The sequence below is a fragment of the Telopea speciosissima genome, chromosome 5 (assembly GCF_018873765.1).
Source record: "Telopea speciosissima isolate NSW1024214 ecotype Mountain lineage chromosome 5, Tspe_v1, whole genome shotgun sequence".
In the NCBI taxonomy this organism is placed as follows: Eukaryota; Viridiplantae; Streptophyta; class Magnoliopsida; order Proteales; family Proteaceae; genus Telopea; species Telopea speciosissima.
Window position 1 is genome coordinate 2,909,017 of NC_057920.1, and position 15,283 is coordinate 2,924,299.

General features: G+C 39.3%; 1 protein-coding gene across 1 annotated transcript; it reads left to right on the forward strand.

Moving 5' to 3' along the window:
- Positions 1 to 5,138: 5,138 nt before the first annotated feature.
- On the forward strand, positions 5,139 to 14,796 carry LOC122661723 (transcription initiation factor TFIID subunit 4b-like). The gene is made up of 12 exons (XM_043857218.1): positions 5,139 to 5,851; positions 5,960 to 6,055; positions 6,129 to 7,127; positions 8,678 to 8,808; positions 8,944 to 9,031; positions 9,159 to 9,294; positions 9,395 to 9,450; positions 9,524 to 9,580; positions 9,678 to 9,821; positions 13,209 to 13,274; positions 13,683 to 13,944; positions 14,515 to 14,796. Exons 1-12 carry the CDS (start codon positions 5,414 to 5,416, stop codon positions 14,694 to 14,696), a joined length of 2,655 nt encoding a protein of 884 aa, XP_043713153.1. The 5' UTR covers positions 5,139 to 5,413; the 3' UTR covers positions 14,697 to 14,796.
- Positions 14,797 to 15,283: the final 487 nt, after the last annotated feature.

Below are 15,283 nucleotides of genomic sequence, written 5' to 3' on the forward strand. Positions count from 1 at the left end.
GCCATTCTGAGCAGGTGTGTCAGCACAACTTGTTTGGTGAATTATCCCATGGGCAGCAAGGTGTGCTTGGAACTGACCTTCCATATATTCCTTGCCATTGTCACTTCTAAATATTTTGAGAGTGGCACTGTACTGGGTTTGGATCATGTGGTGAAAGTGTTGAAAACACGAAAAAACTTCACTTTTAGTATGGATAAGGTATATGCAAGTAGTTCCAGAGTGGCAGTCTATAAAAGAAACAAATCAATGATGACCAGAAATGGAGGGTTTTCGGCTAGCGCCCCAAACATCAGTATGAACTAAATAAAAAAGAGAGCAACTCTGGTTATTAAAAATAGAATAAGAAGTTCGAGTTTGTTTTGCGAGAATACATGCTTCACAAAAAAACTCAGATTTATCAAGTTGTTTAACTAAATTAGGAAATATAGTAGATAAAGTTCCTAGAGGTGGGTGGCCTAATCGGTCATGCCATTGCTGAAGTGCAGAGGAGTTGGTAGATTCATGATGTAATTGAGAAGATAATGCAGCCGAAGGACATCCATTATCGAGCAGATACAATCCACCATGTACTCTACCACATCCAATCGTCTTTCTCGTTTCCAGTTCCTGAAAAATACAATAGGAAGGAAAAAGAGTGACTTTACAATTTAAATCACGAGTAAGACTAATAATGAAAAGAATTAGTAGTAAAGTTAGGAATATGTAAAACGGAAGATAAAGTGAGAGTGGAGAGCAATTAATGGATCCTTTCTTTGAGATGGATGATAGGGAACCATCAGCTACCCGAACTTATCTTTCCCTGAAGCGGGAGAATAACGATGAAAGAGGTCAAAAGAGCATGTCATATGATCTGTGGCCCCGGAGTCTATAATCCAGGGACAAGGAACAATGGAGGCACAATGACCATCAAACAAAATTAGAACCTGATGGAGTGGAAGAAGTGGCAGGGGTTGATGTAGTAGAAGTAGTGGAACCCTGTAACATTCGCCTGAAAGCCTGCAGTTCTTCTCGGGGGAGACCAGATTCAGTAGTGGTTGTTGTAGCTACACTTTCAGTGTGATTAGCCTTGTTTCTAGATTTCCCATGAGCTCGCTTTGCTTCAAAATCAACTGGCTTACCATGGAGTTTCCAGCAGGTGGCTTTGGTATGATATGGTTTGTTATGATATTCACACTTGACTGGAATTTTTGAAGAATCACCAGAAGTAGAAAGTGCATCAGTCACAGGAGTTGATCTGGTACCTATTTGTAGGGCAGATCGATCAGAAGTGGAGTTTTTAAACATAGCAGCCCTTCGTGTTTCTTCTGAGTGAACCAAAGCATGAGATTGTTCTAGAGTGGGGAAAGGGAGATCTGCTCAAGACTTGAACACGTATCTGATTATAATCATCATTCAATTCAGCCAAGAAATCATATACCCTAATTTTATCCACATGCTTGCGATAGGCCGCGAATTCTGTAGCACTGGCAGATTGGTAGCCAGAGTAATGGTCAAGTTGTTGCCATAAACTGCAAAGGGCATCATAGTATTGGCAGATGGAGAGCTCTTTTTGGGCAGTATTTTGATTTTTTTTTTTGCGTAATTCATACACTTGAGCATCATTCCCCACCTGCCCATAGGTTTCCTTGGCAGCAGTCCAGATTTGAGCAGCAGAATCCAATAATAAATACCCATTGGCCAAGTCGGGTTACATAGAAGCAAGTAAATACGACATAACTATAGAGTCATTCGATATCCATTGATCTTGGGAGGTGCCAGGTGTAGTGGGTTGTGTAGAGGTACCCAAATTATGTCCAGTAAGTCCATGGCCAGCAATAGCAAGGTAACAAGATCGATACCATATCAAATAGGTTGACCCATCGAGTTTAATGGGGTTAGCAGAAAAATTATGGTACTCTTGTTTACCTTGCCCATCTCCATTGGAGATGGCAGTTGATTTTTCTGTCCCTGGCATAGTGAATGGGAAGAGAAGAAAAATCCTTGGAAAAAATCTCCCTCAAAACAACAAGTAACTGGAGAATGGGAATCTGAGGAGATCCCAAAAAAAATCTCCCTTAAAAGAAGCAAAGAATGGGCACCATAGTAAATCGATAATCACTTCAAGTGAATGACCAAGTTACCTCCAATTGATGTCTGGAAGGGGCTTTCAAATACCTGCCTTAGTGTAATAATCTTCCAAAGGAATCCAGCAAGAATCAAGAAGAACCAAGAAACCCAAGATCGATATGGGAAGAAAACCCCAAAAACTTGGGAAATCGATCTTTGGGAATGGGGAATCGATAGAACTTTGAAGCTGAATAGAAAGGGCCTGCAGATCTTGAATCTTCAAAGGGGAATATGCTGGGCAGCAAGCAATCTTCAACGAGAAATCTTCACAAATCGCAGGAGGGGTCTTCAGCTTCTATCGATTCTTGAAAAAAAATCATTGAGTTGATGAGGTAACAAGGGCAGCAACTAGGTCAAAAAAGATCATCTCATTAGTGCTGCCCTAGCAAACCAAAAAAAAAAAAAAAACAAAAAAAGGAGGTGGAGGGTGGATCAAAGGAAGAAGAGAGAGAAGGAGAGATCGATGGAAGGATGGTGATGGTGTTTACACTGTGCTCTCGGTTTTGGCTCTAGATACCATGTTTGCAGAATTGAGAACACCAGCTTGTAGGATTTCACAACTGAAATGGGACCGTCGATCAATTCTTCGACCGCAACCTTGACCGGATCGTTCACTTTAGCTTGATTGTCACATTCGTTTTCCATCTCTGATCCGTTTTTGGAAGATTCTGTCATACTTGACACCATATCATAGAAGCAGTTATTACTATTGGCAAGCTCCTGAAAACTTGTCTTCAAATTAAAAGGTTTTGTTTGCAATATATGGAACCCATCTCTAATCGAAAGGAGTAAATCGTATCTCGATCAACCTCCATGATGTAGTGGGTTTATGATAACAATGGCATAATTATAATTTATTGGACTGCAAACTGAGAAAAAAAAGAGGGCTAGTGAAACGTAGTGGTGGAAAGGGGTAAACTTGGAAGAAAATAATATAGGAGTTTAAAAGGAATAAAGGTGGGGCAGGGGTACTATAGGAAATAACTAAAATAAAGAAGTTAAAAGCAAATAGAAAGCTAAGGAAAGGGAGATGTGAAGAGGGTGAGGGGTAAGATTTGGAATTAGAGTTAAGAAAACTTATCATTGAAGTTTCCTGGGAAGGAGAAGTCGGGTTGAGGTTGTCTTCTGCCAGTGGACAACCAGCTGAAAACCTGCGGAGGAAGCAGTGGAGAGTTCGACTTCATCAAGGAGAGGTTGTGATTTCGAAGATGAACGTCGGTGGAGGAGATGACTGCCGCGAGGAAGAGGAACCAAGTATGTAATAATTTTTGTTTTCTTTTCTCTGGATTCTTTGTCTCGCTCCTTTTCTTTTCTGCTACTGGCAGAACCCTAGGGGGGGATTATGGTACTGCTGGAAAGAAGGGGGGAAAAAAGAGGGTGTTGGGAGGGGTTTTTTGCTGCGGGAATGATTGGGTTTCAGTGGATGTCGAAGGGAGGGGGGTGGGTTTAGGTTTCAGTGGGTTGGTGAGCAGAGTTGATTTCTTTTTTTTTGGTGCTCGCGGTTACAGTGGGGGTAGGAAAACATAGATGGGGTTTCAATGAATCGAAGGAGAGGAAGTGGGCTAGGGGTGCTGCGGAAGATGGGAAGGAGATGGGGTTCTGGTGTGACGGTAGACAGCAATCGAGAAAAAGAATTTAAGGAAGAAGGAGAATGGGATAAGAGAGATTGTTAGGGAAGGAGATGGATCCTTTAGCTCTGATACCAAATTGGTGGTTGGGGGGGTGCAGTAGGAAAAAAGGGAATATCAGAGTTGCAGGGGAGAAGGGAAATCCCATAAGAAGAAAGGGGGGGGGGGGGGAGAAGAGGAGTGCACACGCACAATCACTTCCTTGAGCAAACTATCAATTGCAACTTTCAATATTCAATTCTATTCAATCTGAGTTCTAATTGCACGGTTACATGTACTTAAAGAAAAAGAAATCCAACATGAAAAGGAAACCTACACTAATTTGGAAACTCAATTTAATTAAGAAAATAAATCCTAGTAGCTATCTCCTACTTAAGCTATCAAAATAAAAGATTGCATGTTAATACCGAAATAGAAATAAATAAAAATCCTAAAATATCATACTAGCCAAAGACCGAAATTGGATCCGGTTCATCTCCATCTGGATTCTCAAACAGGTTTGGGTCGGTCTAAGGTAGTGCACCTGTGTCAATTAAATTAGCAACTTAAATTGAACCACATAGAACTAGTTCAATTGAACTAACCCTAAACAACTTGAAAATAAACTAAGTAAAGAAACAAACTAGTTAACCCCGTATGCAACCTTATTACCCATACTTTAGGCCCATAAAAGTGGCCTATTACATTGAAAACCCCCTGGACCAAAGGCCCAACATGTATACAACCCAACCCTAGACTTATTCCTAGGCAAACAAGCCCAGTTCGGTGATGAATCCACATCACTTGGTGATGTTAGTTCAAAGTAGAGTAGAAAGTTACGGGCCTGGTTAATGCAACTTGTTAGATAACATCCTTTGTAGAAAGGATCATATTTCTTGTAGTTTAAAATTCTTAAAGTAGTTTTATTCATTCCAAAACCCCTCCCAAAAAAAAAAAGAATGAAAACTTAAGTTTCAGCTGGCACGATGTAAGTTTCTCAGACTTCCAATGCCTCCTGCATTATGTGGAACTTATCATCCACTACCTATTTCATTCGAATGTTTCGTCAGAGAGTTGGGCATGTGAAACATATATCTTCACATCATGAGAGGTAGGTTGTTGAGAAAGATACAAAACCATCTTTGGGAGACAGTTTGGTTGATTGGAGATCTATTGAAAGTGGCACGGTCAACATCTATGCATTAAGAAAACAGCGTCTCTACATCATCTTGACTCTTGAGTTGGAGTCCTGAGATATGAGGGTAGGTTAATCACGAGTCAACTTTTTGTTATTCATTATCCTTTGTTGGAAGGTGTTATTCCAGATTACATTTATCATCTTACCAAGATTGGATTTTTTTTTAACAGTAATGTCAACTAAGGTTTGCAATCGAAATGCTCTAATATTCTGCCATCTATCCAATAAAATAAAGCAAAAATCCTATGCGAATATAGAACTTTGTGACTAAACATCTTTTAATTTATGATTCTTATTATGTTGTTCCAATATGATTGTGATATAGATTTTTCACAAAAATAACTTGGTGCTGGTGCATTTTTCATAATATGCATAACCTGAAAATGCAGCGACCTTGTCCCATGCTGGCAATCCTGCATCCAATCAGCTAGTTCCCCAATGGCATAATTCCAATCAAGAAGAAAATGTCACCTCCCAAACTCATCAAGAAGAACCAAACAATATGCAGTCACAAGTCCAGCATTCAACTGAAACAGTGCTGATGCAGTCTGGATCTGGTGCTGAGAACCAGCAGAAGCAAATTGTTAGCTCACAGGAACACAGTGAACTCCCTATGCAACAGAAACAATCAAACGATGATCAGCAACAGCAGCAGGTGGAGCATAACTCCCTCCAGATGTCTCAGAAAAATGGAGCCCAAATTTCTGAACAAAGTCCTGGTCACTTGCCAGAAAAGGAGAGAATGCCTCTGGTAGACAGCCAAAATCAATACCCAAAATTACAAAAGATGAACAATCAACTTACACTTTCAGCAGACATTGCAAGTAACCCAAATTCTCGTGGTAAACAAGTACCATTTGCTTTGTTGATCCCAAACATAATGCCGCACCTTGATAAAGACCAAGCTATGCAGCTTCAGACCCTTTATGCTAAATTGAGGGTGCGTATTTGACGTACATTTGATCAACTATTCGTCATTGCTTGTTTGGAGTAATTTGGTTCTATTATTTCTCATCCTGAATGTTCACTTCCATCACTTTATTCCTAGAAAAATGAAATCAACAAAGAGGGCTTTGTCCGGTCTCTGAGGAATATTGTAGGGGATCATATCGTCAAACAGGCAGTAGCGAAAGTCCAGATGCAGGCAAGTGGTTAATGGCTCTAATTTAAGTTTCTAAGCTTAACATTTTCTATAACTACCATATACAGAATTTCAGGAACTAACTAAAGTTCAGTCGGCTCGTAACTCACAGACAGGACCCCATCAATTTCAGTTACAGTCTCAAGCTTCTTCGCAGCACCAGCATCAGCCTCCACAGCAACTGCAACAACCCAAAATGACAAATGCACAACAGTTCAGTGATCCACAATCATTTACTCAACTCCATCAGAAGGGACAGAAGTCTTCCACTGACCTATCTCAAATTCCAACTTCAACAACTCAAGGGAAAAATGATTCAAGCTTTCCTACCTCAGAAAACAGCTTTCAGAAGTCCAGAGAGACGGAACATCAGTCAGATTCACCAGGAATGCATTCGAGCCAAACATCTTCTTCCAGCATGAGCTTGGTCAATCAGGAAAAGGGGCTCTCCTCCATTCAAATCCAAGGGATTAACAAGCAGCAGCAGCAATTGCCCCTTCCACACACATCTTTCCCGATGTATGGGACCATGGTGGGCAATTATCATTCTCCTCATGCATATTCTGGGTCAGCTATCAGTGGTGCAACAACTTCTCTTAAATCACAAACTCAAGATTCACAAATGAGGCAAGTTCCGCTTCATCAAGGCATGGTTTCAAATCAGTTAGGAGGGGCAAGTCAGCCCATGAACATGATTAACATGCCTAAATATGAGATGCCAAACTCTCTTACTGAGCCCAAGAGATTGCTAGGTGGAACTCACTCGACAAGCCATTCAACAATGCAACAAAATCCAGCTCAGTGGCAATCATCAGTGAGTGAAGAGCAAAAAGGTGGTGCTTTGTTATCAATGGCTTATGTGAAGCAGGAATTAGTTGATCAGATTGCTGAGCAGCAGCACATGCCCCAATTGTCAGCTTCCCAAGGTTCATCTTCTTTAGGTCCTGTACAGGTTGACCAAGAGGAAACCACAGAAAAGCAGGGGGCTAGAATTCCTATCTCAACATCTACAAATGCAGTGCCTTCAAATTTAGCTTCTGGTTCCGTAGCAACACCAATGGATGCTACATTGCCGGTATGCCATGCTTTTGTGACGACAAATTTTCTGCTCATATCTGATGTGTGGATCTTGACAATGATTTTCCCCCTTTATTTTCTTATGACAACGTCTTAGAATCTATTGATTAGAGATGTCTGAAATCTCAAGCCTTCATCCTGAAATCCAAATAAAGATCTTACTTTACTTGGACCACTTTTTTTAACAGAAAAGAGGGAGATAAAGGCTAAGCAACTTGCTTGTTAATAGCTTGGATTTTATCTTTTTTTACATGCTTTTAACCATTAAAACTAGAAATGCTTGGAATATGCCATCTGAAAGCAAAGATGTCGTTATGGGTTTCATCTGAGAAGCCAAAGAGTATTTAAACTTAGGAGAACTAAAAACAATTCAAGTATGAAATGGTTTATTTAAGCTCATGATTTTCTTTTCCAAACTTTTCATGTAAAGCTTATCGGTTCTTATTGCATGTATGTATATATGTTCGTTCATTGATAGAAGCAAAATGAGATTATTTTCACCTTAGCATGTGTAGAATTTGCCGTGCAATTGCATTTATGTCTTGGATGTTAGAACTAATCATGATGGGTAGAAAAAATGATACATATATCTAGCATTATGAAAATTTTCTTAGTTCATACCCAATTTTGTAGATCAATACTTGATTCTACTCAAAATTGGACTGTAGGACTATTGTAGTTTTATAGGTAGTATAGATCATAGGAGGAAAACACTTGGGTAAATGAAGTTGCTCCAGTTCCCTTGTTGTTAAGATATGTACCACGATAGGGGGTGTGTCCCTATCGTGAGTTCCCTTATTGCTTTGTGTCTTTAATTGTTAGTAGAGTTAGGAGTCAGTTTCCTGTTTAGACTAGGTTTAGTTTCCTATTCAGTTTACAATTGTATTTACAAGTTTATAAATAAAGGCACAACCCACGATAGATAATTACAGACTGAATCTATCGTGGTTCAGCACATCATCTTTCATTGTCCTCTCTTTCTTCTTCATCACTCTGATACCATGTGACAATTTAAGAACTTGAGAATCAGTGATTAGATGAGAAGTGAAGAGAAGAGAATGGTGGAAAGGTGGACTGCCTAGAGAAGAAGAATCGATGGTGGGCAGTCCCCCCCTTCCCCCCCCGCCCACCAAAAAAAAAGAAGAAGCCTTTATTTATATTAATAGAGATTACAAGGATAGACTCCTATTTGTAATTGGAATCAAAATTAGAAGTATGTAATTACTCAAATATCAGCTAATGACTAATCCTAAATACAATAGGACACCTAACACAAAATCTCGATAGAGAGAAGATTCCTCCCCTATCGAGTTACAACTCTATGTCCCCACGGTACATACTTTAACACTTGTTACAACGGTTCTTAAAACATGCTCTGTCCATTTCACTTTCTTCACATATTGGATTAACTTTCTTTGTTGTTTTGTAGATGCTGCAAATTTCATATGCAATGCGACTGTGCTTATAATTTTTCATCTTCCATGCAAGTGTTGACCCTGATTTGGTAATATGATTTCTTCTTCCTTTTTCATTCCTATGTAATGCCAGATGCGCCCTCAAATCCCATCTACAACCATCTCACTTGGGGCTGGAACTAATTTGAAGACACCTCCAAAGAAACCTTCTATAAGCCAAAAGAGACCAGTTGAAGCAGCTGGCACTCCATCCCCTTTGTCAAGGTGAATTGTATTTTAATTCTTATTTCAACTTAATGATGCTAACAGTCCAGAAAAGCTTGATCTTAATTCTCATTTAAAGACCTTAAGTTTTTATTTACGCCATTTTGTGAAAATATTTCATGTGATACCAAACAGTAAAAAACAAAAGGTGTCTGGGGCTTTTTTGGATCAAAGCATTGAACAACTAAATGATGTTACTGCTGTTAGTGGAGTTAATTTGAGGGTATGATATTTTATTTGCTTTTTCTTCATCAACTCCGTGTTAGTTGAGAAATTATTAGTTAGCTAAAGGGGCTTCTTTGAAAGTTTAAATTTGTGATCACAATGCTGTGGTTGTTCTTTTGGAGCAGGAAGAGGAAGAGCAGCTATTATCTGCACCTAAAGAGGAAAGTCGGGCTTCAGAAGCTACTCGGAGGGTTGTGCAAGAAGAAGAAGAAAAACTGATACTGCAGAAAATACCCCTTCAAAAAAAATTAGCACAAATCAGTTAAAAATTCTCTTGTCCTTACTACTACTTTGTGATATTTTCATACTTATTTTCCACAGATTAGAACTCTTTTGTGATTGAATTTGGTGTTGGTGACAGTGTCCAAAAGTGGCATAAAGAGTGTAAGTAATGATGTGGAGCGTTGCCTGTCATTGGTGAGATGCTAACATACAGATGGTCCATTTTGGTCATATAGTTAGCCGTATTCTTATGTAGCTGAATCTGCAGTGTGTAGAGGAGAGAATGTGCGGTTTGATAAGTAATCTGATTAGAATATCAAAACAGGCTAGTATTTTTGTATTCATCTTCCCTCTAAGTTGAATTGATTGTTTTCATTTCTATCTCTCACCTCTCTTCCTGATTTTGAATGAAAATTTTGTAGAGGGTTGATATCGAAAAGCCAAGACATCATACTATTATTACCTCTGATGTTCGGCGGCAAATTTTAATGATGAACCGAAAAGCCAGAGAGGAGTGGGAAAAAAAACAGGCTGAAGAAGCTGAAAAGCAACGGAAACTTAATGAAGTGAGTAATGACCCTATCATTCTAAAGAAACACATTACATTTTGTTTATTCATAAACTTATGGTTCTTTAAACATAAGACAACATATATAGATTTGCCTTGGTAATGTTTCAGAAACCAATCACTATTACTTTTTCCATTTTTGCTATCTTCTATGGAGGTGCAATTGTTAGTAGTAGCTAGTCACTTAAAGGCAGCTATTATGGTGATAAAGGCAGGGAGGGGAAGGGGTGAACTATAGATTGCTAAAAGACCGAACCCTTTGTTTTAATTTTTTTTAATAGATAATATATAAGATTTTATTTGGTTAATACTCGATAACCAAGAAAAGTGTGTAATGGATCATTTTTACCAAAAACATAATGAATAAAAAAGAAGTTACTTTCAAATCTTCACCACACTCGATACTATGTCCTTATGTACATCAACTTGCCTGCACCCTATCTCTAATGTAGACTAGTCACAAGTGCTAACCAGTCCTAATGTAAGACTAGATTACCTAGTCCCAAATAACCCACAAAAATCAAAATAGCAACTAGGACAGAATTAGAAGGTTAGGATTTTCAAACCAAACCAGCCTGTAGAATGTCTCCAAATTCAGATCGAATGGAGATGATGTTGAAGAGAAGCTGCACTCCAAATTTTAGCCAATTCTGATGGCTGACAAGGGGGATATGAAAGAAGATCCCAAAATAGAAGGTTAGGACGGATCTCCCAAACCAGTGGAATTTAGAACACCAAACTTGGGATCGAGTGTAGTGGTTAGTGGTGTGGTCCTATGCTCCAAAACCCACCAGCTTTTGATTAAGAGTTGTGAAGATATTAACTCAGATGTTGCAGCAGCAAAACTACTCGCAGGAGCAGCAACAGCCTCAATCGAATGGAAGTAACAGCAGCAGCAGCAGTCTTGGAGAGTTGGGGATGTTTGCAGCCTTCGAATGGTCCTCTCAACACTAGTATTGTTCACAGAGAAACAGCAGCACAGCAGTGTAGATCTAGTAGGGAAGGGAGGAGAAGAGAAGATACAAGAAGAAGGGGGTAGGGATGGGCTTTCTCAGCCCTGGGTCTCTCACCCACATCATCTCCGTATTGAGGCATATGCCGATGCAGATTGGGGTGGTTCTTCTGATCGCAAGTCTACTTCCGGGTATTGCTCATTTGTAGGAGGGAACCTTGTCACTTGGCGCAGCAAGAAACAAAATGTTGTTGCAAGGTCCAGTGCTGAAGCAGAGTTCCGGGCTATGGCCCAAGGAATCTGTGAGTTGTTATGGATTCAGGGTTTACTTTAAGATCTTGGTGTTCCTGTTTGGCTCCCAATGATATTGTATTTAGATAATAAAACCGCAATTAACATTGCCCATAATCCAGTGCAGCATGACCGTACAAATCATGTGGAGATCGACAAACACTTCATCAAAAGAGAAGTTGGAGAGTGGACAGATTTGTAAGCCTTTTGTGAAAACCGATGATCAACTGGCTAATGTTTTCACTAAAGGCTTGTTTGGGAAATTATTTCATCCTATTTTGTGCAAGTTGGGCATGTGTGATGTCTATGCACCAACTTGAGGGGGAGTGTTGAGTTATGTAGCCTGATGAGGGCATTATGGGGTTTTCCCCCTATAGTCGATTCCTAATTAGAGTCGGCTATGGGGGGTATTATTGTAATTTTTTTCTCTCTCTTTTATTATAAATAAAGGAGCTTGGTGATCCTATTGATTACTCAAGCATTCAGTTCTAAAGCTGCTAACATCCATAAATGGCTGATCCATTTCCTCAGAATACAAGACTATCAATCCTCAACACTCTACTCTCTAGTGATATATTAGAGGGGCTGGTGACTGGATCCCTCAAAATATTGTGGACAAGATTGTCATGAAGGTTGCTGATTCTCTCAAAATATTAGTTCTTTTAGAGTATCCATGTGGTTAGTAACTTAGTATTATGAATGATTTGCAAATTGCAATCATCTTCCCATGAAGATGCCCCTTGGCCTTCCCCTGAGCTTAATGTTTGCAACCTCAGTTTTGATGGTTTGCCTGGGCCCTAAAGCATTGGAGCAGCCTCAATGGACAGCTCAGGTTTGATTAGCTTTGGGTACTTTGGACCTGTGGAGTTACAGTCTCCAATATATAACTAAGATTCTTCCCCTTTGAGGCCTCAAACACTTTTTACTTGCGGCAGCTAAGATTCTTCCCCTTTGACGCCTCAAATTCTTCTCATTTGTGGCCTCGAGAGGTTAAGTTGGTGGATGATTTTACGATTGTTATCAGCTGGTTTGCAATTTGAGTGGAAGCATTTGGAGGTTCTTGCAGTTTATTTCTGAAAGACCCATGCCTTAGCTTCTTGGTTGAACCAGTGGTTGAAGCCCACATGGACCAGATGGTCAGCAACCACACATCTCTGAGTTTCGACTCGTTATTGAACCAAAATTATTCAAAAACCAGGCAGAAATTTTACAGCCCAGTTTAGCATGACATGTTTGATCTGAATGGTTGAATTGCTTGGTTCTGCAACCGTGTTTCAGATTTATTATTGTTAAAAGGACAGATAATATCTAATTATTGGTTACTCCTTTGTCAGCAGGCATAAAAGTTGGTCAATAGACAATTATATTTTCTAGTCTTAACAACTAGGCCTAATTAAATGGGTAGCTATTTGGTAGGTCAAAATTTTTAAAACTGAAAACAGCTTTAGTAAGGAACCAATATGAGAGTATTTATTAAATGCTTACTAGATTTTTTCACGAATAGTGGTTAGTGATAATTCAGATTACGTGTAATAAATTAGTCGTCTAACCACAAATTAGGGATGACCATGAGTTGGCATCCCATAGATAGATCAGGAAGGGAGGAAATTAACCTTGTTGGTGATATTGATCGATCCACTTTGATCAATACTTTAACTGCATTGATGCAACCCAGGACCATTGTCAAGTTCTAGGTCGTATTTCCCCTTGTTCTAAGAAAGTTTGTGGACCTTCAACGTGATGTACAGAGAAAACCCTAGACATAGAGCAGGGTCAAACAAAAAGCATGAAAGAAGGGAAGAGCATAGAAGCCCAATTGAAGCATAACTAGCAATTTTAATGGTACAGTGAGAGAATAATTAGGTTCTTTGTATGTGGGAAGAAATGTGGAACTAAGTTAAAGTGAATTTTGGATAATGGTAGTTTCTTACTCTCTCCCCTAACCCCCAAAAAAAAAAAACTTAAGTAACAGTTACAAGTATTTGTTTTGCATTTAGTGCTATTTGCTGCAACTTTTCATCAGGTTTTTTTTAATTAATAAATGATATTGTTATTCACTTCTGCCTAATGGTTTCTGACTTGTGAACTTGTTAGAAATGTTGGTGAAGGTGGCATATATTCTCACTCTGGTTTTGGACGTAGGCAGAGGGAAACACTGGTGTTGATGGTGACAAGGACAAGGATGAAGCTCGTACAAAGACGCTCAAGGTATTCAATAGAATCCAATAATCCATTGTCTTTTCTTAAAATGAGAGAAGATACATTAATATCTTATGGCCCATCATCCTCCTAGGCATCCCGTACACATGGCTTACCAACTCATCAATCCTCGCCTGTCTACCTGGAAGTGAGTGGACAGTAGATCTGAAACACTCAAAACTGATCTCTAATGTGTGTGGCTGAATAGAAATACTATTGAAACTAGTTTATACGTATGGGGTTGTAAGCATTTAGTCCACTCTAAAGTTGATTCTGCAATTCGGTGGTTAGGCACAGATGCACTGGTGTGTCATGCATCTGATTCCATCATAGAAATGTTCTCAAGGACCCCTCTGCTCATCACATACAACCTCCCATGATAAATGCTACTGCACACCATTTCACCTACCTGTGCAGGCAAACAAAGAGGAAGATGATAAAATGCGAACAACTGCAGCAAATGTTGCTGCCCGAGCAGCAGTTGGAGGAGATGATATGCAATCAAAATGGCAACTCATGGCAGAGCAAGCCCGACAGAAGCGTGAAGGAGGAGGAGATGGAGCAAATAGTGTTCAGCCTGGTAGAGAGCTGAGCCACAAGGCCCTGTCAACCATGGGAAGAACCACTACAGACAATCAACAAGTAGAAAACAGAAGCCTTTCTGCTGCTGTGGCATCTGGTAAGTATGATTAAACATCATTGGTCAAAATTTTAATTTGAGAGACACGTCATTAGATGGGGAGAAGGTTTTAGGGATTTGTTATAGTTTTAAATGTGAGACTGAAAGTGATGCTCACAGCTGTTATACAGAGTGCTATCCATTTGCAGTATGGGGTCAATGCCCAAATTTAGAAAATCAGAGTATTACAAACTAATTCAGCTAATATTAGGTAGGTTACTGGGTCTTCAGTAATAGATTTCAAAGATGATGGAAATAGATACTCTTAAAGAGGAGCTTCAAGAAAGCCATATGATTCATACACCTTACAAAGGCAGGGAGTGCTTTGCATGTTCTGCATGGACCTCATGTGCCATAATTCAATCAATTAGTAAAGTATTTGTCTAAAATTCTTTTGTGTTGCTAAGGAGTTATAGATTAGTTGAATCATCTAATTGGTCTGACAAACAAGCAATATAAACAAAATAATATCTGACCTAGTATCTGTCGAGGAAATGTCCTAGATAGAACTCTATATCTGCAATTGATACCTCATTGTAAAGTTGTGATTTATTTATTGATTTTTGGCAGGGCCTGCGAGAAAATTTGGCAGGAACTCTGTTGCCGTGCCGCAGTCAAAGGTTGCACGGACCATTTCTGTCAAGGATGTAATTGCAGTCCTGGAGAGGGAGCCCCAGATGTCAAAGTCAACTTTAATGTATCGTTTGTATGAGAAAATTCGTGCTGATGCTGCGGCAAATGATCGAAGGTGAAATGGGGCAATAAGGATCTCATGTTAGCATTTTGTCAGGACAAACATCATGAATCTGGGGGAGTCTAAGGTACAACTTTAGGCTATTCTTTGTTCTTTCATCGACACTTGTTTGTGCGGGCCATTATGTGCTATATGTAGCAATTCTAAGGAGACAGTCTCTGTATTCACTCTTCACCCGTCTCTATTTGGAATCATGGCAACATAAAACCCTAGTGTACTCACTCTGATTACAAAGGCAGGCAAGTAGTCTTCTCATAATGTGTAGAATCTCCTTCCTCTCTCTTTTTTTAAATTGGGTGTTTTATAAGGATTGTAAAAGAATGTTTATATGATTATTTCTTTGCAACATTGAGTTTTCAACAGGCTGTTTTTAATTAGATGAGAGAGTGGTGAAAGTTCATTTCTGTGGAGGAAAGATATGTTGAGTGCATGAATGCGAGTTCCATTATTTCTTTTACATTAATATGGTTGTGCTAATTCAACTTCAGAATTGGGATTTCCTTAACGGTTTCATGGGTTTGCTACATTGCCGCCTTACACATATCAATATTGTATTTTATTAGGGACTATTTGATGAACATAAAA

Excerpts from the sequence above, each read along its gene's own strand:
- LOC122661723 (XM_043857218.1), top strand. The coding sequence starts at position 5,414 with ATGCAGTCACAAGTCCAGCATTCAACTGAAACAGTGCTGATGCAGTCT. Across the intron at positions 6,056-6,128 it reads TAGCGAAAGTCCAGATGCAG|GAACTAACTAAAGTTCAGTC; the intron begins GCAAGTGGTTAA and ends ACAGAATTTCAG. Across the intron at positions 9,295-9,394 it reads AAAAAAATTAGCACAAATCA|TGTCCAAAAGTGGCATAAAG; the intron begins GTTAAAAATTCT and ends TGTTGGTGACAG.